Source organism: Moschus berezovskii, chromosome 24 (assembly GCF_049115385.1).
Source record: "Moschus berezovskii isolate FMDL1 chromosome 24, NW_MosBer_1.0, whole genome shotgun sequence".
Taxonomy (NCBI): Eukaryota; Metazoa; Chordata; class Mammalia; order Artiodactyla; family Moschidae; genus Moschus; species Moschus berezovskii.
The window spans coordinates 3,078,448-3,103,988 of record NC_142483.1 but is presented as its reverse complement, the minus strand read 5'-3'; the positions used below and the strand labels follow the sequence as shown (position 1 = coordinate 3,103,988).

At 54.1% G+C, this 25,541-nt stretch overlaps 1 protein-coding gene across 1 annotated transcript in view; it reads left to right on the top strand.

Moving 5' to 3' along the window:
• The first annotated feature begins 7,583 nt into the window (after window positions 1-7,583).
• Window positions 7,584-25,541, top strand: part of GRIP2 (glutamate receptor interacting protein 2) — a 102,626-nt gene continuing 84,668 nt past the window's right edge. Inside the window, exon 1 of the mRNA XM_055413492.2 lies at window positions 7,584-7,667. Coding sequence (XP_055269467.2) covers window positions 7,613-7,667 — 55 coding nt within the window. The 5' untranslated portion in view covers window positions 7,584-7,612. The remainder of the gene's footprint in view (window positions 7,668-25,541) is intronic.

Sequence of the window (25,541 nt, the reverse complement as noted above, 5' to 3'; positions counted from 1 at the left end):
ACTTTCTGCCATAAGGGTAGTGTCATCTGCATATCTGAGATTATTGATATTTCTCCCGGCAATCTTGATTCCAGCTTGTGCTTCTTCCAGCCCAGCGTTCCTCATGATGTACTCTGCATATAAGTTAAATAAGCAGGGTGACAATATACAACCTTGACGTACTCCTTTTCCTATTTGGAACCAGTCTGTTGTTCCATGTCCAGTTCTAACTGTTGCTTCCTGACCTGCATACAGGTTTCTCAAGAGGCAGGTCAGGTGGTCTGGGATTCCCATCTTTTTCAGAATAGTAGGTGCCAAATCGACATTATTTTAAAAATAATTTTTTTTGACGTGGATCATTTTTCCTTGAAAGTCTTTATCGAATTTGTTACAACACTGCTTCTGTTTTATGGCTTTTGGTTTTGTGGCCACGAGGAATGTGGGATCTTGGCTCCTCGACCAGGGATCAAACCTCCACCCCCTGCATTGGAAGGTCAAGTCTTCACCACTGGACTGTCAGGAAGTCCCCAAATCATTATTTTCTTTTCCCCACTCTTGGAAAACTCCATCTGATTTTTCAAGACCTTGATCAAAAGCCTTCTCCTGCAGGAAACCTTTTTTTTCTCTCTCTCCTGTTGTCAGAGATGCTGAGCGCGCTCCACCCAGATTTCCGTCACCAAAACAGAGCACCCACCTCCCAGCTGCTGTGTGTGCTGACTGCTAAGAGCTCCGGCTCCACCTACCCCCGAGAATGGCTTTCAGCCAGCGGAAGCCTCCCTGGGGGCCGTGTCTGGGATGCTACACTCTTCCCGTGGGAAGGGGGCAAGTACTGTTCCCTCGAGTATCGTTCCTGCTCCAGAGCAGCCCGTGGGGTCCGGCTGAGGCCAGATGTCTCCTGAAACCACATCCCTGCATGCCTGGCTTCTTTTCTGCCTCTCTTAGGCACCCTGAGCTCTCCTTACACAAATGCATGCACAAGAAAGCCTGTCGAAGGCTTGGCCCAATCTAAGACAGTGTGTGTGTGTGTATCCTGCTCCTATTCAGTCACTCAGTCGTGTTAGAACCTTTGTGACCCCATGGGCTGTAGCCCGCCAGGCTCCTCTGTCCATGGGATTCTCCAGGCAAGAATACTGGAGTGGGTTGCCGTTCCCTTCTCCAGGGGGTCTTCCCAACCCAGGGATTGAATCTGGGTCTCCTGCGTTGGCAGGCGGATTCTTTACCACTGTGCCACCAGGGAAACCCTGTGTATATATGTGTGTGTGTTAGTTGCTCAGCCGTGTCCTACTCTTTGCAGCTCCGTGGACTGTAGCCTGCCAGGCTCCTCTGCCTGTGGAATTTCCAGGCAAGAATACTGGAGTGGGTTTGCCATGCCCTCCTCCAGGGGATCTTCCTGACCCAGGGATCGAACCCGAGTCTCCTACACTGCAGACAGATTCTCTACCTTCGGGGCCACCAGGGGAATCCTGTATGTATATGTCTATATCCACATATCTTATGTGATGTAAGCCTCTTCCAGGCCTGGACCCTAGAGCCCTCTCAAGCATCCCTGTGTCCTGTTCCTTTTCACCCGCTCAGTGCGTATAAATCACGTGGAAATGGGGTCACAACACAGAAGAAACTTGATCTCTGAATGACAACATGGAGAAGCTGATTTGGAACTTCCTACAAGGAGATCAATCCTGGGTGTTCATTGGAAGGACTGATGCTAAAGCTGAAACTGCAATACTTTGGCCACCTCATGTGACGAGTTGACTCACTGGAAAAGACTCTGATGCTGGGAAAGGTTGGGGGTGGGAGGAGAAGGGGACGACAGAGAATGAGATGGCTGGATGGCATCACCAACTCTGTGGACATGAGTTTGAGTGAACTCCGGGAGTGGGTGATGGACAGGGAGGCCTGGCGTGCTGTGATTCATGGGGTCGCGGAGAGTCGGACACGACTGAGCGACTGAACTGAACTGAACTGAACAAGTGAGAAAGAAGCTTATCTCGTATTTGCGGCAATAAGGATTTGGCGGTCTGTTGGGTCCTGCAGGTAACGTTCCTGTAATGAGTGCATTTGGGTCGGGTCATTTGTCAGCCTGGCTGATGCTGTGACCCAGCGTCAGCCTTGGCGTGATCAGGCTGGGGCTCCAGCTCAGACACATTTGGCCTCCCTGGGACTCAGTTTCCTCAGCTGCAAAGGAAAAGGCACAACCCCCACTTTGATCAGAAGCATTAAATGAGATCGGTTAATTTCATGTTTCAGCTTGATTGGCCTTAAGGCGCCCAGGTATTTAGTCAAACATTACCCTGCGTGTGTCTGTGTGGATGTCCCTGGATGAGATTAACATTTCAATCAGTTGCCTGAGTAAAGCAACTTGCCCTCCCCAGCGTGGGTGGGCCTTGTCCAATCCACTGAAAGACTGAACAGAATAAAAGGCTAAGAAAGAAGCCTTTCTCTATGCCATTCTTGGAGGTGGGACGTTGGTCTTCTCCCGCCTTAGGACTCAGACTGGAAGTTTCATCATTAGCTTTCCCAGGACTAGACTTCTGCGTCTCCATAAAGACTTGTTAGTCAACTGCTCAGTCACGTCTGACTCTGTGACCCATAGGATTCTCCAGGCAAGCATCCTGGAGTGGGCTGCCTTTTCCTCCCCCAGGGGATCTTCCCAACCCAGGGATCGAACCCAGGTCTCCTACACTGCAGGTGGCTTCTTTACCCCTGAGCCACCAGGGAAGGCTCTTTTCTAAAAATAAATCTATCTATACCTATCTATGTCTCGATATATCGATATCTATATGTATACGCACACACGCACACGCACACGCACACACACACACACACACGCACACACACACATGCTACTCAGTGGAGATTCCAGACTCATTCATGTGGGGCATTCAGCCAGCCATCCTTGCTGGAGCATAGCCGCATCACACAATGTCACCACACATGCCTCCTCCCTTCAGTCATCTCTAGGATCCCTGCCCCAGGGCAGGGTCCCTCACGTCCACCTGGACCATCACACACCCCTCATCAGCCTCCCTGCTTCTGATCTTGCCTCTCCAATCCATCCTCTCTGAGGGCCACAAGAATGAGGTCTCAAAAGCCCACATCAGTCAGTGTTATACATGCAGTAAGAAAGCTTACTAACAAAGCTTAGAAGCCTCAGTTTCCTCACCTGTAAAATGGGAAGGTGGACTGGACGAACCTGATGCCTCCTTCCAGCTGTCTGTTTCTTTGGTTTGGAAACATGGTCCTTACTCCCTGTTTCCGGAGTCTTCTGGCTCCTGACTCTCTCTGCCACACCACCTCTTGTTTCTCCTGCTTCTGTCCTCATCAGTAACTCATTTCTCCCACACTCTGGGCTCCTCTTCCTGTTTCTATTCCTCTGCTTGCATCGTTCCATTCCTACTACTTTCTCCCTGGTCCTATCCCATTGCAAGCTCACTCACTTGCTGCCTTTCTTGTTACTATTTCCCTGGCGTTCCTCTGCACATATCGCCTCGGTGTTTGCACACTCTGGTTCCTCCTCTTCCTCCCATAGGACAGCCTCTCCTATTTTAACCCTACCATTCCTACTGCCCACAAATGTCCGTCTAGTCAAAGCTATGGTTTTTCCAGCCATCAATGGATGTGAGAGTTGGACCATAAAGAAAGCTGAGCGACAGAGAACTGATGCTTTTGAACTGTGGTGCTGGAGAAGACTCTTGAGAGTCCCTTGGAATACAAGGAGAGCCAACAAGTCCATCCTAAAGGAGATCAGTCCTGAGTGTTCATTGGAAGGACTGATGCTGAAGCTGAAGCTCCAATACTTTGGCCACCTGATGTAAAGAACTGACTCATTAGAAAAGGCCCTGACACTGGGAAAGACTGAAGGCAGGAGGAGAAGGGGACGATGGAGGATGAGATGGTTGGATGGCATCACTGACTCAATGGACATGAGTTTGAGCAAGCTCAGGGAGATAGTGGAGGACAGGGAAGTTTGGTGTACTGCAGCCCATGGGGTTGAAAGAGTCGGACACGACTCAGGGACTGAACAACGACAAATTCCTACTATGGTTCCTCCTATTCGGGCTGCCACTGTTTTCTCGTTCCTTAATGTTACCTGTCCAGGCACCACCCTTCTCATTACTGTACTGCTCCTTCTCTGCTCACTCCTCCTGGCAAATGATCTCACTCCTCCTGGCAAATGATTTCTTCTCTGACTCTTGGTCATCTCTGTAACTTTCTCTTTCTTTCCCTTCAGCAAATAGGATTTCTTCTGTTATTCTTCCTCCTCTTCTTTCCTCTGACATTTTTTTCCCTTCTGTGGGATTCAAAAATATGTGCAAGTCCTTCGACACTCCTCCCATAAGAGGGGGAGTCTGTGCCTGGGATTTGGGAGGCTGGTGGATGCTTTAAGGATACGTCTGTATTATTTGAGTTTACTTTATTCACAACAATACGTACTGCATTTATAACATTTTTAAATAAAGAGATGCTTTAAAACTAAAAAAAAAAAGAATAAACAGGAAGTGAGGCTCGTGCCTAGTGATGCAGCGTCGTGAAAGTGGAGCGGGCTCCACCTGTGCTGTTTGAAACGCTCGCTCTGGGAGCTCTGAGCCCAACGTGAGCAGTTCAGCTGCCCTAAGGCCACCATCCAGCTCAGGAATCAGCGAGGCAAGAGGCCTCCGGATGGTGCCAGCCTCCAGCCTTCCCTGCTGAGTGCATATCCAGATATCATGGAACTGAGACATGCCCTCTGCCCTGTCCAGATTCCCGACCCTAGAATTCACAGCCATAAAAACTTGGCTGCTTTACACCACTTGACTTTAGAGTGGCATACTCTGCAGGAGCCAAAAGGCTCTCCCCTTGCCCACACGGCCCATCCTGGAGAGTCCCAGGGCTCTGCCCTGCTAACTGCCCTCTTCTGCCGGAGCCTCCTGACCTTGGCACTGGCACCTCTGCCTGTCCCATCAGCAATCCCAGTCCCATTATCCTGTGGGCTGCGGGCATCTTGACCATGCGTGAGGCCATCCATCTGGGTACAGACAGCAGAGATTCACAGTTCTGCTGCTGAGAGAGACTTACTTGCTCGTCAAAACCTCTCGGCCAATAAGACAAGCTGTGGAGTCAGCACCCTGCGGACTCCGGCCTGCGTGCTGATCGGCCCCAGCCTCACCCCCACCCCCGGGCCTGCGCCCGGCATACTACAGTGATTAATGATTCACGATGAATACGGGGCTGGGGTGTGACCCGTCTGAGGGTCTTAGGAGCACAAACAGGTGGCTCAGATAGGCTGTGTGTGCGGCACCGTCTGGGGGTACTTGGAGCTGGGCAGATCTGGGTTTGATGGCCATTTCTGCCAACTTCTGGCTGTGTGACCTTGAGAAAGACACAACCTCTCTGGGCCACACTGCCCTCCTTTGTAACATGGGTTAATTACACCAACTTTGCAGAAGTATTGGGGATCTAAGATCCCATAAAAGCCCACGCTTACCTTACAAAAGGGATACTTCTGAAGGCCAAAGGTTAGGTTGGTTTCACGGATAGAATCAAGACCCCCGGGATCGCCTTTTGGAATACAAGCACCCGGCTCCAGCTTTCCTGGACTCTGTAAGGACACTTACGATGGTTCCTCGTTTGCAGGTGGGGAATCTGTGGCTCCAAGAGATAAGGTCATTTGCCCCAGGACACCAGGCTAAACCCAGACTAACCCAAGATGCAAGCGGAGGCCGGCTGTCTTCCCAGCACTCGTGGAGGGCAGTGGTCTCTGCTGAGCCCCGCGGCGTTCGTACTTCACTCTGCTGTTGATCAGCAAGACCCCCTCCCTCTCAGAGCAGGAGAGGGGAGGGAGGCAAACAGGGGGACTTGATTGGGCAGGGGGGAGGCAGCCTTTACTGAGATACAAATGTTTTTTCTTGCTGTCATAAAATTTTATTTATTTAAGAACCTTAATTAATTTTGTTAGATAGGTAATCCGCAGTGGTAAAGAAGCCATCTGCCAGTGCAGGAGATGCAGGTTCAATCCCTGGGTAGGGATGATCCCCTGTGGGAGGAGATTGCAACCCACTCCAGTATTCTTGCCTGAAGAATTCCATGGACAGAGGAGCCTGGTGGGCTACAGTTCACCAGGGGGGTCGAAAAAGTCAGACATGATTGAGGATGAACTCCTTAATGCATTTCCAGGGTTCAAAATTTCAAGGGCTTCCCTGGTGGCTCAGTGGTAAAGAATCTGCAGGCCAATATTGGAGACACGGGTTCGATCCCTAGTCCGGGAAGATCCCACATGCGGCGGAGCAACTGAGCCCATGTGCCTCTGAGCACTACTGAAGCCAGTGTCCCTAGAGCTTATGCTCTGCAGCAAGAGGAGCCACCGCAACTAGAGAAAAGCCCCTGCAGCAAAGATGACCCAGCACAACTGAAAATAAAGAAAACTATTTAAAATAATTGTAAATAGCAAATAAGATCACTTTAAAAATTTTCAAGAAGCACAAACTAGGATGCAATGAGAATAGAGTCTCTCCCACCTGCCCCCAGCCACTTTGTCAAGGGGATGTGTGCGTCCACAAGAGAGAATTTTCCACATGCTTGAGCAAACAAGAAGGCGGAGCCTTTGCTTTTTTTCCCTGCACATGTTATAAACTTTGCCCTCTTCCAGAGACCTTTCCTCCTTTTTTTTAATGGCTGTGTGGTATTCCTTTGTCTGGATTGCTCACACACCTCCCTCCCCGCCCCCCCTCCCCCATTTCTAAAGGAAGAAGCGAGTCTGATTTCCAAGGCTAGGACTCCAAAGTGCCCCTTCCCTGGCTGTTCTTCCTCAGAAACTCTGAGCCCTGGGGAGCTTAGTGGCTGCTGGGCTGATGGAAGGGAGCTCTGGTGGGCTTCAGTGGACAAAGCCTGCAGACAGACAGACCTTCTGACCGCTGGCCTCCAACCTTTGCTGGGTCCACGGGCAGGGCCCGCCCTCTCTGAGCCTCCGAAGACCCCACGCGCAGGGCAGAGGTGAGGGCTGCTGTAGAAAGTCGTTTGCCTTTTACAAGCCTGAAGCCCGGGGACCTTCGCCGATTCACTGATTCACTTGCTCTTTCATTTCTTCAGCCACTTACTGATGTGTTCCTCCCCACCCCCCACCTACTCACTCGCTAATTTCCGTAAATCCCACACCCGTTCGCTAATTCATTCATGCATCCCGTCCCCGTCTTCTCACTCATCCACACACCCATGGACTCACTCACTGAGTCCCTCCCTTGTTCACGCATTTATTCAGGCTTCCATTGTTTTCACTCTTTCATTCACGGTCTGATTCGCGGGGATGAGCGTTCCCGGGACGTGCTAAGTGCGGATTCGCGGGAGGCTGGCGCGGCGAGCGGGCTCAGGCCGCTGCGGGGGCCCCTCCGGCCGCGCTCCGCGCCGCCCCCGCCGGCCCCGGCCGCCGCGCCCCCGCGCCCGGGAAAGCGCGCGCTCTCGGGGCGCCTCTGCTCAGCGGCGGGCTCCGGAGCCGAGCCGAGCGCTCGGCGGCCGCCCGGGCCCCCCGACCCTCGGCGGCCGCCCATGCCCGCCGCGCCCCGGGCGCACGGCCCTCCCCAGCGCTGCGCTGCGCCGCCGGGCCCGGCGGGGGCGGGGCCGGGCTGCCGAGGCCGGGCCGGGCCGCAGGGCGGCCGCCGGGATGCGGGGCTGGCGGAGGAACCTCGCGTTCTGTCTGCAGCGGCTGCCGGACGAAGGTAGGACGCGGCCGCCGCCCAGGCCGGTGAGACCCGGCGCGGCGCGGCGCGGCGCGGGGAGGGCGGGCCCGGCGCGGGGCCGGTCGGGGGCGCCCGCTGGGGGTCCCCGCGGGAGGCGAGGGGCGGACGGCCGTCTGCTTCCCAGGCGCGGGAGGGGAGCGCCTGAAGCGCCGAGCCCGAAGGGTCACCGCAGGACATGCGGCTTGGAGCGCAGCCGGGCCGGGGGCCACGGCGGGCGGCGGCACGGGGCGCGCGGAGGTGGGCCCGGGGCCCGGGGCCCGGGCGAGCGCTGGGGGCTGGGAGTGGGGGGCGAAGGGCGCTGGACGCCCCAGGGCGCAGCCCGCGCCCGGCGCGCGGGTCCGGTCCTTGGAGCGGCCGGGGCCGGCGCAGCGACCACGTGCGTCCCCGCGAGCCGGCCAGGGGTTGGGGGGGTTCGGTGTGCGCGCTCACCGCGGCTGGGGCCTGGGGATCCCGAGGCTGCCGTCGCTGGGACCCAACTTTCCTCCGCGCGCCGGGCAGCCAGCCGCCCCGCGACGACCCCAGAGTCTGCAGTTCCTCAAAGTTGCAGAGGCCTGAGGCGGGAAGGGGTGCGCGGAGGGCGGGGAGCTGGCCGGGCCCTGCCGCAGCGCGGCGGCACAGCCGCCTCCGCCCGGCCGCCCCCCGGGCTGCCCCGCCGCTTACCTGTGGTCGGGGCCGCTGGCCGCGCGGACTGGAGGTTAAGGAGGACCCGCGCGTCCGGGTCCGGCCACCGCCGAGGGAAGTTCGGCTTCGGTGAATTGCCAGAACGGTGTCTAGCGGGCAGAGCCAGGCGGGGATGGCAGTGCCCACCCTCTGCTCACTTCGGGGGGCACGAAGGCGGGCTTACAGGCAGCGGGCACTGTGCGTTCCGGCCCACACTTCCGCCTCTGCCTTTCACCTTCGCGGCCACCCCTGGGGAGGGCGCTGTTCTTTCCTCCTGGCCAGGGAGGGCACTGAGCTCCAGGGAGGATGCCTCTTGCCCAAGGTCACGGCACCACTGGGTGGAAAAGCTGGAGGTGAACGAACCCAGGTCTGCGTTACTGGCAAGATTTCGGTCGTGCCAGCCCCCTGCCCCGACTCCTTCCCGTTTCTGCTCGCCCCGAGTCGGACCAGGCTCAGTTCCTGGGAAAGGATCCATGTCCAGTCCAGACCAGGATGCTCTTGTATGGGGCATGAGGGAAGTGGGGAGGGGGAACAGCTGAGAGCAGGTCCCTGCTCCTCCTGTCCTGTCCCCGACACTAGTTCTGGAACCCATGCAAAGGTAGGGGCGGGGAAGGTGGGTAGAGCGGGCACCATGGAGCTGCCCCTAAGGAGAGGAGTAAATTAAGAAGTGCATCTTCAGAGCCAGGGGCCCAGTACCAGCCTTCAGAAAACAGTGCAGCTCAGCCACAGGCGTGCTCCGTGGTCTTGGACCCATCCTTCCGGCTCTGCGAGGCTCACTTTCTGTGTCCCTAAAGGGAGGGCCTGCCTAGGGAGGAAGATGTGACATCTTGGCCCCTGGGCACAGCGCATGGCCCAGGGCAGACTGGCAAGTGGGAGGCTGTGATGTCCTGAGACAGAGGGTGTTGCTGCCTTGCTCCTGGATTCCCACTCGCCATGGGTGAGGCACGTGGGTGGTGTGTGTGTGAGGTGTGCATGCCGGCACGTGAGTGGCATGTTTGAGATGCACATGGGCGTGCCCAAGGCTTACGGGTGACCTGTACGAGGCATGGGGGTCTTGTGACGCCTGCAGACCTTTTGCCTGCCTCTGGCCATCGTCTTGAAGAGGAGCCCCCCGCCCCCTACCTCAATGCCATGAGATACCCAGCGTCTGAGTTTTCCTTGGGAAATCTTATCTGAGATTGATCTCTGAGCTCGGCACTGAATCGGAGGGTGACTGGTGCCTCCACCATCACCCGGCAGGAAATTGCTATCTTAAAAAGACAAAAATCCCCAGCTGACTCTGGGCCGCAGGAAAATGGTTTCCCGTGGGCCAGGTCTCTGATTCGAAAACCTGCGATGTGGGTCCAGCTGGATGGGAGCCCTGTGGGAGGTCAGCTGAGCTTGAGTGAGGGAGAGAGAGGGCTGCAGAGATGGAGATGCAGTGCTGGCATCCTCAGGGAAGAGCTTCAGCCAGCAGGAGGGATATCCTGAACAAGACCAGCTTGTCCGCTTGTTGGGCAATGTAAGTTAAGGCCCAGGGAAAGGAGAGTGGGCTTGGAGACCAGATTTAGGGCCCCAGCTTAGCGTCTCTGCTGGCCATCCGTGTGACCTCGGGCCCACTGCTTAGTTCTTCTGAGCTTCCGGTTTTCCATCCATGAAGTCGGAAAGATACCCTTGCAGTTGGTCTTGGAGAGTCAGTGTTAACATGGCTTAGCAAGTGGTTGGTGCTCAAGAAATACGAATCCCCATCTTCCTTTCCGGATCTTTACATCCGCTTCAGGTTTGGTGGGGTGAGTTTGGGGCTTCCCGGATGGCTCGGCAGGTAAAGAACCCACCTGCAATGCAGGAGACACCGGAGACGCTGGTTCGATCCCTGGGTCAGGAAGATCCCCTGGAGGAGGAAATGGCCACCACTCCAGTATGCTTCCCTGGGAAATCCCATGGACAGAGAAGCCTGGCAGGCTGTAGCTCGTGGGGTTGCAAAGAGTCGGACACAACTGACTGAGCATGCATGCGTGCTTAGATCTGGGGGAGTGAGCTAGTCACTGGTCAGCGGAGCACTCAAGACTCAGGGTGGCTTTCTGGAACATGAGCGGTCGTCGTGAGGCTCCCCACTCCTAGGGTGTGGGGGAATCCAGTCTGCGTTGTGGCTGCTTGGATCCATCGGCCAGCCTTGCCCAGTGAGGCTGGCCAAAAGTGAGGCTGTGCTCAGCACACACTTACACAGTGCGTGTCTGGATCACCGCGCCTTATGTAGTAGTCGTGTCTCTTGAAGAAAAACACACGCAGTCACAGGAATTGGGGAACTCTGTGACTCTTCATGATGCTTTTGAGGGGTGTGTGTGGAGGGGGGAAGATGGAGAGAAAGAAACTTGTGCTGTAATGAACTGTCCCCTTGAGGTTTGTGGCCCCAGAGACAGCAACAGATTCCCTTCTGTTCGCCGCAGTAAACCCGTCTAGAGGACCCTCGCCTCCCTCCTCCAGGCTCCTGCTGACCTCTATGTGGGATCAGAAAAATAAACGCCGGTCCACAGCCTCAGGTTGCCCCCCAGTCCCTCAGATAACAGAAGTTCAGAGTGCCCGGTGCCTGGGGAAGGTGAAGTTGAAAGCCGCAGCCAGTTCCCAGTCAGAAAGGCTGCTCAGAGGAGGAGGGAGGGCCCTGCGACCCAGTGGAGACAGTCGATCTCCACCAGCAAGTTCTCCCCGTGGTGTGGCCTGATTAATTTTCCTCCTTATGCCAGTCCTTTCTGCGCGCTAATGGACTTTTGGAATGTTAGCCAGGAGGGTTAATAGAACTCATCACGCCCAACTCTCTTAGTGGAGAGAGGGCGAAGTACAGAAGCAGTCAGCAGGAAATGACTTTGTAGTCACTCACCAGATATTTCCTGGGCCCTGTTCTGGGGGCTGGGGATACCGCCATGAACCAAACAGGGACCCTGCTTAAGGGACTTTACATTCTGGGGCGAGACAGAGAACAAGTAAGCAAGTAAATAGGAACGGGGTCTTTCAGCGTCAGCAGTGAAATGAAGGCAATGCGGGAACACGGGGTGACGTAGTGGAGAGACCCAGAGGAGGGGACTGCTTTAGAGAGGGTGGCCAAGGCAGGTTCAGGGAGGGCCTCTCTGACAAGGTGACTTTTGGGCCAAGACTGAAGAACAAGAAAGCTCAACCATGCCAAGAGCAGAAGGAAGAGCTGTGTAGGTAGGGTGGTTGGTGGTTTAGTCGCTAAGTCGTGTCCGACTCTTGCGACCCATGGACTGTCGCCTGCCAGGCTCCTTTGCCCAGGGGATTCTCCAGGCAAGAATACTGGAGTGGGTTGCCGTTTCCTTCTCCTGTGTAGGTAGAGGGAACAGCACGTGTCAAAAGCCCCGGCTTCCAAGGGGCAGTGTGGGGAGGACGGGCTTGACCTGTTGGAGGAAGAGAAAGAAGTGAGGGAGGAGGGTGATGATGAAGAGGCTGCAGGAGCCGGGTCACGGAAGGCCAGATTACCACCGGAGAGGAGGGTGATGGGAGGTATCGCAAGTCTTGACCAAGGACTTGGGTTGGCTCCGAAGATGAGCAAGGTTTTGAGTGATGGAGATGGTGGTGGGAGAGGCATGCCAGGCAGAAGGACGGTGTGGGTGTGGGGGCGGAGGCGGGGAAGCTGTAAGCTGAGACTGCCGGGTGGGCAGGAACCAAAGACGTTGAAAGCACGTTGGGGGAACTGTCCAGGGTTCTGACAGGCTCATCCAGCGGCTCTGCAATTATGGACTTTTAGGGGATCGTGTGTGTGTCCATCTCCGTGGTACCCAGCTAGCTGATGTGTCCCTTTGCTGGTTACCTAGGAGACAGCGGGAAGACAGTGGGGTGGGATCTGATTGGCTACTTACTCCCGCTGCTCATCTTTCTGTCAGACTTGCAGGCAGAGGTTACAAATGGTCCATGTGGGCATGCCAAGTGCTGGAAGGGGAGCTGCGAACGTTCGCTGCCCCAAGTCCTCCGTGTGTGTGTGTGTGTATGTGTCTGCCAGTGCGTCTGTGTGCACGTCTTGAACAAAGCGGCGGCATCTGGAGCTAATGTGCTTCCTGCTGTGAAACATCTGCTCGTTGCCTTAAATCAGGTTGTGGGGGCTCAGAGAAATTTAAGAAGAGCCAGCCAGACTTGAGAAAGGATCTTTTGTTTGGTTTTAATAACTGCAGTGTCAACACTGAAGCCCTGTACCTCCAGAAATGCACATCAGCCTCTGAGTGGCGGAGTTATGTCCCGTGACGCGGACTGTGATGTCAGTGTGCAGGATGGCCTGCTTCCCCCGCCCAGCCAAGAAGGGTGGTATAAGACTGCAGACCTGGTGTTTCTCTCCGGTCCCTGTTTTAAAAAGTAGTATCTCTTTTTCTTTCACTTTGTGGGCAAAAGAACAAGAGATCTGCAGTTTAATTTCGCTTATAAAGGAAGTGGGGAAACAAACAAAAACCTCATCCAAGTGTTCCCTTTGCTGTTGACTTTCTTTTTTTTTAACTTTTTATTTTGTACTGGAGTATAGTTGATTACCAGTGTCGTGGCGGTTTCAGGTGGAGCGCAAGGGGACTCAGCCATTCGTGAACAGGTATCCATTCTTCCCCAAACTCCGCTCCCATCCAGGCTGTCACATAACTTTGAGCAGAGTCCCATGTGGCACACAGTAGGTCCTCGTTGATTGTCCATTTTGAATATAGCAGCGTGTACGTGTCCATCCCGAATCCCCTAACTATCCCTCCCCTCTATCCATCACCCTTGGTAACCATGATAGCGTTCTCTGAGTCTGAATCTGTCTCTGCTTTTTTAATAAGTTCATTTGCATCATTTCTCTTTAGATTGCTGTTGACTTTCTACAGCAGAAGCCCAGGTAGGCTTGGGGGGAGACACACAGCACCAGCGAAGATAGTACTTGCTCAGTAAGTGTTTGAGGGGAGCAGAGTAAGCCTGGAGGACAGAGCTGAGGCAGAGACTTAGACCTACAGGAGCCCTGGCTCAGCCCACTAGGTAGGCTGGTCTTTTTGTTGTTGCTCTGTTCTCTTTTTTCCTAGAGAAGCTAAAAATCTGGTTTTAAGTGCTACCTGCCAACTTTAAAATGCTGAGCATCAATTTAAACGAACTTTGAGAGGTCAGATGACGCTGCCTCTGAAGCTGGAGGCTCTGATATTCCAAGCCCTCTGGGATCTGTGCAGTCACCTCACTTTGCTCCAGAATTGTGCATAGACCTTGCTCTGCCCCACCTCTGAGCCTTTGCTCAGGCTGCCGCCTCTTTCTGGAGTGCCTCTTCTCCCACCCTCTTCTCACCCAGCAAGTTAGTGTTTCCTCGAGTTCCTACCTTAGACCAGGGCAGGGTGCAGCTTCCTGTTGTCCCCTTCCCCCCAACATGGCAGAATTGGTCTCTCCCACCACATTTGTATTCCAGCTCCTCTCCTGCTGGAGCATAACTGTGTATCTGCTCATCTCTCTTCTCCGCTGGATTCGGGCTCCATAGGGCAGGAACCCTGTCCCATCCACCTTCGAAGTATCCCGCCCTGGGGCCCCAGCTCGGGAGCCGGCCAGGACAGATCTGAGTGTGGAGGGGGCAGCAAATCCCTTCATGGGGAACTGCATTTTTATGACAGTTTTTGCTTTGCAGAACATCCCCCCCACCTTTTTTTAAAGCTATTGGTTTATTAGCCACATCACCCTTTTAGGAGTTTAGCATAATGTTTGTGTTTTGCTGGTGCTGGGTCTTCATTGCTGAACACAGGCTTTCTCTAATGGCAGCGAGCAGGGGCTACTCTCTGGTTGCAGGGCGCGGGCTTCTCTTGTGGCAGGTTCTGTTGTTGATTTCCACAGGCTGTAAGGTGCTTGGGCTCAGATGTGGAATCTTATTTCCCCAACCAGGGATCGAACCCATGTTGGCAGGCCGATTCTTAACCACTGGATCACTAGGGAAGTCCCTGCCAAGCATCCTTATTGGCATTATTTAATTAGCAGTCCACTCAATCAGCAGATGTTTTTTTGAGCTCCTGTTGTGTGCCATATGTGGGCACACCATGGTGACGACCGAGGAGGCCGAGCTCTCACAGAGTGGGCACATGAGCGGCTGAGCCCTGTGGGCTGCTGCTTCTGGCCGTGCTTCCCAAATGCCAGGGGCTTGGATCTGCCCACTCTTCTTCCTGTGGCTGGTCTGCCTCAGTTTACCCTCCGGGGACTCCCTCCTCTGCGGTCCTCAGCCTTGAATGGCTCCTCAGAGTGCATGCCACGGAGGGGCAGGTAGTCTGTGGCCTTCTTTGAAATCAGGAGATGGCAGTAAAGGACAGGTTGTCCAGGAGTGTAGGGAACCCCCGGGTTCCCTTCCAGAAAATTAGCCAACTTTTCCATGTGGGGCGTTCAGAGCATTCTGAGAAAATATTTGTTTGTTTTTAAAGTTTGCCCTTTCATTCTGCAGACTGTTACTAAGCCCCTACTAAGTGCCAGGCCCTTCTCTTATTTGTTGTTCGGCCGCTTGCTAAGTCCCGTCTGCTTCTTTGCAACCCCATGGTCTGCATACAGTGTCCTTCACCTCCCTGTCCTTCACCACCTCCTGCAGCTTGCCCAGACTCATGTCCATCGAGTCGGTGACGCCATCCAACCATCTCATCCTCTGTCACCCCGTCTCCTCCTGCCTTCAGTCTTTCGCAGCATCAGGGTCTTTTCCAATGAGTCGGCTCTTGGCATCAGGTGGCCAGAGTATCGGAGGTTCAGCATCAGTCCTTCCAATGAATGCTCAGGGTTGATTTCCTTTAGTATTGACTGGTCTGATCTCCTTGAGGTCCAAGGGACTCTCAAGAGTCTCCTCAAACACCACAAATCGAAAGCATCAGTTCTCCGGCTTATACCATTTCAGAAACCCAACCTGATTCAGAGCTCAGTATCTGTCTCACACTTGGGAACCTGAGGCGCAGGGAGGGTCAGTCGCTTGTCTGAGAATGACTGCTGGGTAGCAGCACAGCAGGAATTTCACCCCAGGGGTGTCTTTCTCCCAAGCCAAGTTTCGTTCTGTAACCCCAGGCTGCTTCCTTTGGAATTCCAGTCCCAAGAGTCACGAGTAATGGGGCGCTCAGGGAAGGAGCATGGAACTCTGTCTGGGTTGAGGACCTGGTGTTGACATCTGGCTTGAGTGGGCTTCCCTTGTGGCTCCGCTGATAAAGAATCCTCCTGCAATGTGGGAGACCTGGTTTTGATCCCTGGGTTGGGAAGATCTCCTGGAGAAGGGAAAGGCTACCCACTCCAGTATTCTGGCCTGGAGAATTCTTCCATGCACTGTACAGCACATGGGGTCACAAGGAGTCTGACACGGCTGAGCGACTTTCGCTTTCTGACAGGGGTTTCAAAGAGCAATGGTGAGTTGGCCAGAAAGGAAGGGAGCAGGGAAAGGCACTTTAGACCAAGAGATCAGTGGGTGAAAAAGCAGAGTTCAGAAAAATGTGCCATGCCCACAGCTGTGCAGTGTGGGGGAGTGGGGCTCTGTTCTGGAAAGGTGGGTCCGGCCAGATTGTCAGGGCAGAGACGACTGTACCCAGCCCGTGAATACACCTTGCTTGGCACTGACGGTAGTTTAAACAAATTAGTTGCTGTTAAATTTTAAGGGTAGGTGGGAGGAGGTGGGGAGCTTTCACATTGGAAAAACAGATGTGCGGCTCTGAGGACCTGGCGAACCTGGGCTCGCCCTGCCTTTGTGCCCTGTGGAGTGTGGTCACCACCCCCCCACCCCCATCCAACCAATGACGCATTCACGCACTTGCCTGGTGCGGGAGACCTTGAACTCACCCACTAAAGCAGTTTATGCGTCATTTCTTGAGGCAGCTGAAAGGTTTTCAGGCAGGAGAGTGATTATCTTCGGAAAGCTCCTGCTGGCTGCCAGGGGGCTGGGAGGCAGGGTGAGGCGGGAAGGCCCACCCCCTCACCAGCAACTGTCCTTGTCATTTGAGGCATTTTTGCTCAGCCCTGCTAGATGCCATGTTCACTCCTCGTATTAACTCTGCAAGGCCAGGTTTTCAGATGAGGAAATAGAAACTCCAAAAGCAGATGCCACGAAAGAAAGAATGGAGGGATTGGACCACCAAAAAATGTAGAAGTTTTGTATGACCAAGGAAACCATTCTCAAGGGTCAAAGACTGGCTGCAGGCCGGGAGGAAAAGTCTTTAAAACATACCTAATCCAGGGACTTCCCTGGTGGTCCAGTGGTTAAGAATCCGCCTTCCAATGCAGAGGACGTGGGTTCGACCCCTGGTTGGGTAACTAGGATCCCACGTGCCACGGGGCAACTGAGCCCGTGAGCTGCAATCACGGAGTCCGTGTGCTCTGGAGCGTGTGCAGCAGCGAGGGAGCAGTCTGCACATGGCAACCAAAGATCCTGCAGGCCACAGTGAAGCCCTGAGACAGCCAGAAACAGAGCAGCATTAACCAAACAATCCAACCAGTCCACGCTAAAGGAGATCAGTCCTGAATATTGCCTGAAAGACTGATGCTGAAGCTGAAGCTCCAGTACTTTGGCCACCTGAGGCAAAGAACTGACTTGTTGGAAAAGACCCTGATGCTGGAAAAGATTGAAGGCAGGAGGAGAAGGGGACAACAGAGGGTAAGATGTCTGGATGGCATCACCGATTCGATGGACTTGAGTTTGGGTGAACTCCGGGAGCTGGTGATGGACAGGGAGGTCTGGCGTGCTGCAGTCCGTGGGGTCACAAAGAGTCGGACACGACTGAGCGACTAAACTGAACAAAAGAATGATATCTAGAGTGCAAGGAAGTCTGCAAATCAATAAGAAAAAGAAAGCCATTTAGGACTAGTGTAATGGATTTGAGCAGGAAGTTGCTAGATGAAGGAGCACGAATGACCAGAAAGTGAGAAGATGATCAGCCTCACCGTCTCGGGGGATTGCGCTATTAGCATGAGGGAAAATGCTCATAGAGACAGCAGCACACTCTCCGTTTTGAGGGGAAATGAAAAAATTCGTAGCGTCTGCGGCTGGTGAGACCGTGAGCGAGCCGAGACTGTGAACGCAGCCAGCGGGTAGGGCCGTTTTGGGGGCAGTTTGACAGTCACTGGAAGTGCTCATGTCCTGCGGCTCAGCCACCCCTTTTCTTTTTTAGAACCTCTTCATTTTGGCTGCGACAGGTCTTCGTTGCTGCGCACAGGCTTTCTCTAGTTGCGGCGAGCGAGGGCTGCTCTCTAGTCGCCATGCGCAGGTTTCTCATTGCGATGGCTTCTGATGCTCCGGATCACCGGCCCTAGGCAAGCGGGCTTCAGCAGTGGCAGCCTGTGGGCTTAAGTTGCCCCACAACACGTGGGATCTTCCCCGACCAGGGATCAAGCCTGTGTTCCTTGCGTTAGCAGGCGGATTCCTCACCAGGGAAGTCCCACCCATCCCTTTTCTAAGCATCTATGCTCAGGAAAAATCTAACATAGATGCCTAAGGCAACATGGATAAGGACATTCATTGCAGTGTTAGTGAAAAAAACTAAAGAGCATAAAGCAACTGTCCACTGGTAGGCGGCTGGCCTGAGAACTCGAGGGTCATGTGGTTCAGATAGAAAACCTCAAAATACTTCCCTGAAGAGTCTCCGCAGTGTCTGTCTTCTGTTTGTCAAGTCCCTCCTCTCCCACAGTAGGTAAAACCATCATCTGTTCCCAGTGCATCCCTCTAGAAATTTCTTCTGTGCATAATGAACAACTCTGCATTCCTGTTCTTTCCCCTCAGTTAAGTGGTGACCCGCTACCCTTTGCTTCTGCACTTTGCGCTTTCATTAAAAGATATATTGGACACAAAGAAGAGCGATTCAAACATGTGTACTTTTGAAAGATCAATGGAAAGCAATCACCAATGCATCCGACCTGGGGTGAGAAATAGATCACGCCCTGCCCCAAGGCCACACGACTCTCCAGAATTGCCGTTCTGACGTATACTCCCTTCGGGGATTGGTGTAGTTTAAAAAAAAATAATAATAAGCAGTGGTTTTACTTGTTCACAGTCCCCAAGCTAGGCAGGTAGTGACATTGGATGGGCTTCAGGTCCATCTGCCCAGCAGGGTGGAAGCTGAAGCCCAGAGCCTTCGGAGGGAGGCAGGCAGCAGGCCAGGCGGGGGACCCAGCTGACCTCGTGATGCACAGAGTTTCCTGATCCGGATTCCTCAGGGCCTGGGGAATTACACTGGTATCTTTTGCTGGGAGATGTGCAGGAGTGGGTTTTAGGGGGCTGAATGGGAGGCACCTGCCAAGAGACCCCCGTCCTAGAGGCACCTGGCTGGCTGCATAGCTCTGGGAGCTGGCAGCCCAGCTGGGGAACCCCAAGGAAGGGGGTGCCCTTCAAACAATCGTTTTTCAACTGAATGAACAAATTCTTCCCCTCTCCCATCCGGCAAGGGTGATTCATCCTAGGGTGAAAAATGAATTATCCCAGGAGGCGCTGCTGCCCGAAACCCTGGAGCCATGAATTTACTGCCTGCCTTCTGTCCTGATAGAACTGGGTCTCAAGATTTACGTCTGGGGGTTTACGGGCAGCTGGCTCTGAGTTGGCAGAAGTCCTGGAGGGCTAGCAGGATGGGGGCGGCTGTATTTTACAGTGAGGCTGGGCCCCAGGAGGCTGTAAATCACGGACCTCCCAGCCTCTTGAGAGAGGCCACCTCCCTCGAGTGGGTGGGAAGGGACTGGGGGGCAGTGATGCCAGGGGTCAGCAGGAAGGACTCTCCCTCAGAGATCACTTGGTCCAGCTCTCTTGGGTTCTCGGTGGGGAGACTGCCCAGGGAGAGGGAGAAGGAGAGTGTGGCCCAGTGCCTCTGGGGAGGCCAGAGATCTCAGGAGTCAGACTCCAGACTCTGGTTTGAGTGGCTGATCTTTTGCAGCTGTTTTGTTTCTTTCAAATGTAAACCAGCCTGAACCACAGACATCCCTCCAAACTGCTCTTTTTTAGTGGCTCAGGGGTGTCAGACTCTGTGATCCCATGGACTGCAGCACACCAGGCTTCCCTGTCCTTTACCATCTCCTGGAGTTTGCTGAAACTCACGTCCATTGAGTCAATGATGCCATCCAACTGTCTCATCCTCTGTCACCCCCTTGAATGTCAGCAGTTTGCTGGGTGTGACCTCTGCCCTCCAGAAGCTTGCAGGCTCAGCTGGTGGTTCCCCGCAGTGGGGTGCAGCTACCACACCCAGGATGTCTCTTGAAGAGGACGATGGAAAAAAATATCGAGTTTCAGTTTCTGGTAGCGTTTTCTCGCCATTTATTTTTGTTTTTGCATGTGTTGTATGCCATGATCCACAGATACAGTGAAGCATGGATAGTCCCTAAATGATGTGCATATGTTGCTGCAAGGGAGCGTACAAACACCTTTCTGTAGATGGGAGTACGAGATCCAAAGCGTTTGGGGACCACTCCCTGCCTGCCTGTTGGGAGCGTAGTATTAGGGAGGACCCTCCTGGGATGTCCCTTGCTTGGAGAGCAGAGGGCTCCAGCATTTACTGAGCTTCCACCAAGTGTTTGGCATGGGCACACCCCTTCTCTAGAGGCCTGGATTCTGCAGCAAGATTGGGAAGCAAACGATTAATCCCATTCCACAGACCAGGAGACTGAGGCCCAGAGGGGCGATGGCCTTACCTGGTCCCTGAGCTGAAACTGGTCTTCTGACCCTCCTGTTGACGAGTTTCCTGGTTCTTCCTTTGTCTGTTTTGTCTGTTTGCAGTAAAGAAATCTTATAAAATGTTCGTTGGGCATTTAAACTATTTAAAACAATTAAGCAGAGCAGTATCAGTTTTTAAAAGGCATTGCAGTGCCCCCTCCTTCTCCCTGTAGCTCTGATGTGTGCACATTCCTCTGGTTCTTTTGCCATCGTTAGAAATTAACAATGGTATCCTTTTAAATTAAGTTACTTTCTGCGACCTCCCTGGTTATCCAGTGGTTAGGACTCCACCCTTCCAATGCAGGGGGTGCCTCTTTGATCCTTGGTTGGGGAACTAAGATCCAGCGTGCTGCACAGAGCAGCCAAAAAAAAAAGAAAAAATTAAGTTTCTACCTGATGGAGCATGCATTTGTTGTTAAAAGCAGACCATTTTGGAAGGAAACATAAAGACCAAGAACAAAACTAAAATCATTCTCTGTCAACTCACCATCCAGGGACCCTTTGATGTCTTTTTTCCACTGTCTATTTTTGCTGATATCATATGACATACCGTTTTATGCTTTGTTTTTGTTTTTTTCTTCACTTAGCATCACTGGGTCAGCGTCTCCCTGGGTTATTCTAGCTGCAGAATGCCCTGTTGAGTGTCTGTGCGGGGCACAGTTTATTTACCTGCTCCCCTCCCCCGCAAGCTGGATCCTAAGGTTGTTTCCAGCATTCTGCTGTTGCAAATAAGGCCGCAGCTTACTTGTGGTTGTCATCAGCCTGTAAGGCAATTCTGCTTGGGCTTTTCCCTTGCAGATGTTATTTCTCACACTTGTCACTTTTAATGGCTATATAATCTCCTCGAGTGTTGCTGTTCCTCATGTTCTAAACCATTTCTCCCTCTCTGTATCCCGGAGTAGTAGTAGGGTAGTCACTCAGTCATGTCTGACTCTTTGCGACCCCACGGACTGTAGCCGCCAGGCTCCTCTGTCCATGGCATTCTCCAGACAAGAGTACTGGAGTGGGTTGCCATCTCTTTCTCCAGGGGATCTTCCCCACCCAGGAATCGAACCCCGGTCTCCTGCATTTCAAACAGATTTTTTACCGACTGAGCTACGAGGGAAGCCCTCTGTATCCCGTGAGGTCCCCCTACCCCCCTGGGAAGCCTCCCCTAGCACCTTTGCTTCAGGGCGCTGGCCTTGGGTGGCCGGGGGGGCGGGGGAGGCCAGGGGAACTGTCATCATATGTGGGCCCCGGGCATTGGCTGCCTCCCCCCGCCTGTGGCCGGGCCCCGAGTGGACTGACTCCTTCTCCTCACTTTCATCCGTTCCACAGCCGTTAACCCTGCTCTAAGCACAGGGGCCGCAGCAGCCAACGAGACAGCCTTTGTCCTCATGGAGCAGGGGCGTTGGGCCATAAACAGGCGAACAAATAAATAAGAGTTCACAGAAACGAAGGAAGACAGGCGATGGGATGCAGGACTTCCCAGGTGGTCCGGTGGCCAAGACTCCCTGCATTCCCAGTGCAGGGGCGGCCAGGTCCGAACCCTGGTCAGGGAATAGACCTTACTCACCACGACTCAGAATTCACGTGCCGAAGCCAAAAACGATCCTGCACGCCCCAACAAAGATCACAGACCCTGTGCGTCACAGCCAAGACCCAGCACAGCCAAATTAATATTTTTTTTAAAAAATGGGGACCTTCCCTGATGGCTCAGCAGTCAAGAATATGCCTGCCATTCGGTCCCTGATCTGGGAAGAGCCCACAGGCCCCAGAGCACCTAAGCCCGTGCGTCACGACTATTGAGCCTGTGCTCTAGAGCCCCGGAGCTGCAACGACTGAGGCCCACACGCCCCAGAGCCTGTGCCCCTCAATACGAGAGGAGTGGCAGTTACAGAGTAGCGCTGACTCCCCGCAGCTAGAGTAAAGCCCGCCCAGCGACAGAGACCGAGCGCAGCCGAGAGTAGACAAATAAATAAAGCTATGCAAGTAAAGAGATGGGATGAGATGATAAAGGGGGGCAAGGTGGTCAGGGAAGGCCTCCCGGAGGAGGTGACATTGGTGCACGGACCAGCGGAGGAGCGCGGCAGGGGGAGGGAAGGGCAGGGGCAGAGGTCCTGGGGCAGGGGTGCCCCTGGTGTGCTTGTGGGGTGAGGTGGAGAGCTCAACCAGGCCCCGCAGGCTGAGCAGAGGAGTCCGAATTTCTTCTGAGCATCCTGGGAAACCGTTGCAGGGCCTGGCCCACGGTAGATGCCGGGTTGAACCCTCGTTGTGTGGGAAACGGACGGCTGAGACTCGCTTGATGCCGGGCGTGCCGGGCTTAAGCTGTGCGGTCTCCTTTGAGTCTGGCCTGTCCCGTTCCTGCTGCCGCTCACCCCTGTCCTCTCTGACAGTGGCCTGAGGACACGCTGGCTTTGGCATCGGCAGCTCCTCACCCCCCAGCTCCCCCGGCCCAGGAATTAGTGAACCCGGTGGGCCTGTGTTTGCTCTTAACCGTCCTCTGTGTGAATTGGGCCAATTCTACCTCCCAGGGCTTTCAGGGGGCTGTGTTGGCACCTAGTGGGGGCTCACAGCGTTGTCTCTGAGATGCTAAACCAAACATCTTAAACAATAACACTTTATCTGGAAATCTTGTACTGTTTTCGAGTGTCAGGGCCCTGCAGGCACCCTGGAGGGAGGTGGCAGGTGGCTCCTCGGGGAAAATCAAAAGCAATTCCTTTGGATCCTGCACTTCATTTAATGAGAAGGGCCTGCAGGGAGGCAGAGGCAGGGAGGCAGGGTTTGCAGGCTGTGGGCAGGAGCGATTCTGGGGAAATTTATGGTGCTTCATAAAAGATTCAGTCAGATCTAGGCTCAGCTTGGACGGTGCTGGGCTCAGCGCCCTGGGAGGCAGATGGTGTGAGACTCCGGTGGCTGTGATTGCTGTGTGGCTGTCAGCAGGTCACCGCCCTTCTCAGGGCTCTGGAGCACCACCGGGTATTCTGGGCTCCCTCCTGCTCCTCTGGCCTTGGCCCTGCCTGCCTCCACCAGACCAAAGAGGCTTCCCACACCCGTGAGATCCTCTTCCTCACAGCCCATGCCCTCCCCAAGCCAGCTGTTTTCCCATTTTACAGAGGAGAACACTGAGGCTCTGAGGGTTTCACTGATGTGCCCAGAATTACACCAGCAGGTCTGGGGCAGCTGTGTTGGCCCCTTTAACGGGGGGAGTCAGAAGCTTCCGGGGTGTGCTTGAAGGCCACTCAGGTTTTGGACGGGTGGTGATTTGCTTTTCCACCGTATGAAGTCTGTCCCATGCTGTTTTGTTTTCCCATTCAACAGAGAAGGACCAGAAGAGTTAGGGGACCAGCCTGGACCTCACAGCAACTAGCACCAGAGCTGGAATGTAATATCCTCCTGGTCTAGCCTTTCTTCCCAGCACATCGTAGAAGGCTTTCAGCCTCCCCTGACTTGAGCTCAGCTCTTCTACTCATTTGCTGTGTGTCCCTGAGCAAGTGACCTGACCTCTCTGAGCCTCCGCGTCTTCATCTTTAAAATGAGGATGGCAATATGCCTACCTCCCAGGCTTGATGGGAGGAGCAGCTGTCGCAAATGGCCTAGAATAGTGCCCGATATCGATTTCTTTTCAGAAAAATGGTAATCCTAGCGCTGCTCAAACCCTGGAGGAAAGTTCTTCTAGAAAGGAACCCCTTCTCTACCGGGCTTTGCTGGTGTGGCCCCAGCCGAGGCAGACGAGGACGGAGGGAACTTCGTGTGGGCTGGTGGTTGCAGATGGCAGGCAGCTGATTTATTTACTTCTTCCTGATAAATATGCACGACACGTAAATAAAATATCTCACTTGTGCTGCTCTCCTTGGATCCAGGCAGACAACGACAGCAGGCAGCGTCACTCTGAGACAGGCTGGGTGCGTGTGGAGTCTAGCAAGGGGGCTAATGAGCTGATTATTCCTGCTTTAACCTAATTTCTAGCCAGATATCCAGTAGTGCTCGAAATTCCCAGTTCCGGAGGTGCTGGGCATCCCCTCCAGGCCTCCCAGCCAAGCTCAGGTCGAGGACAACTCCCACAGCTATTGCTTCCCTGGGAACTGGGCCAGACTGAACCGGACTGCCCGGGGAGGGGTGGAGAGTCCCATTCAGGCTGCTGCCGGAAGGGCCTCTGTCCTGGGTGGGGTTTGGGTTGGGGGATTCTCAGGGCGTCTCTGGAGATGCTGTGGGCACGCTGGTGGGCCCAGCTTTTGCAAACTGGACCTGCTTCTGTTCACGCACTGGCTTCTTGGCAGGGGACCCAGCCTCACATTCTCCCCACTGCCCATCAGTTCTTCTGTCCCCCTTGCCAGCTCATCTGGAGCCACAAAATCCAGTTCTAAGATAGGATTAACAGTTCATGGGATCTGCCACCCTCCAGAGCTGAAAGAAACCTGGAAACAGGCAGCGGGGCGGGGGCAGCCTGCAGACTCGGAAGGACTGGGACTCCCCTCACTCTCTCTGAGACCTTCAACATGTTACCCAACTCCTCGGAGTCTCAGCGTGCTCATCTGTGAAATGGGCACACCGTTGGTATTTGCCTGACAGGGTTGTCGTGAGACTTGCTCATTCATTTGTTCGACAGCTGTTGGCTGAGCAGCCGTTGTGTGAAGACACTGCCTTAGGCCCTGGGGGTAGAGTGTCAATGAGAGACGGGACCTGCCTGATGGATCATACGTGCTAGTGTGCTAGCCAGCCGAGCACCTTGTTGACGCATGGATGGGAATGAGAGTGAATGTGACCCAGGCAGGGCAAAGGGGGTGGTGGCTCCCCTCACCTGTGGTCCTCAGGAAGGTGACTCCGAGATGGGGATGGTCAAGCACACACTTGGACGATGAGAAGAAGCCCAATCTGCAGGGAACTGCCTGGGCAGAGGGAACAGCCAATGCGGTGGCCCCAAGATGCACACAGGTCTGCATGTTCTGGGGATGCCAGGGCCACACGAGCACTTGAGATGAAGCAGGTGGCACTCTGGCACAGGGCCTCGCACAGGGCAAATACTCACTGGACTGCTTCCTCCTTCCCCTGCGCTCCTGCTTTTCCGCCTGTGCTAGAGTCTGCCTGTAATGGTCAGAGGTTTCTAAAACATCTAAGCTTTACAACTTGAGTTTTTTTAGACCCATCCTGCATATGACCCAGACCAGTGTATTAAAAAGCAGAGACATCACTTTGCTGACAAAGATCTGTCTAGTTAAAGCTATGATTTTTCCTGTAGTCCTGTATGGTTGTGAGAGTTGGACCATAAAAAAGGCTGAGTGCCAAAGAATTGATATTTTTGAACTCTGGTGCTGGAGAAGACTGTTAAGAGTCCCTTGGACAGCAAGGAGATCCAACCAGTCCATCCTAAAGGAAATCAATCCTGAATATTCATTGGAGGGACTGATGCTGAGGCTGAAGCTCCAGTACTTTGGCCACCTGATGTGAAGAGCTGACTCACTGGCAAAGACCCTGATGCTGGGAAAGATTGAAGGTGGGGGGAGAAGGGAACGACAGAGGATGAGATGGTCGGATGGCATCACTAACTCAATGGACATGAGTTTGAGCAAGCTTCGGGAATTGGTGATGGACAGGGAGGCCTG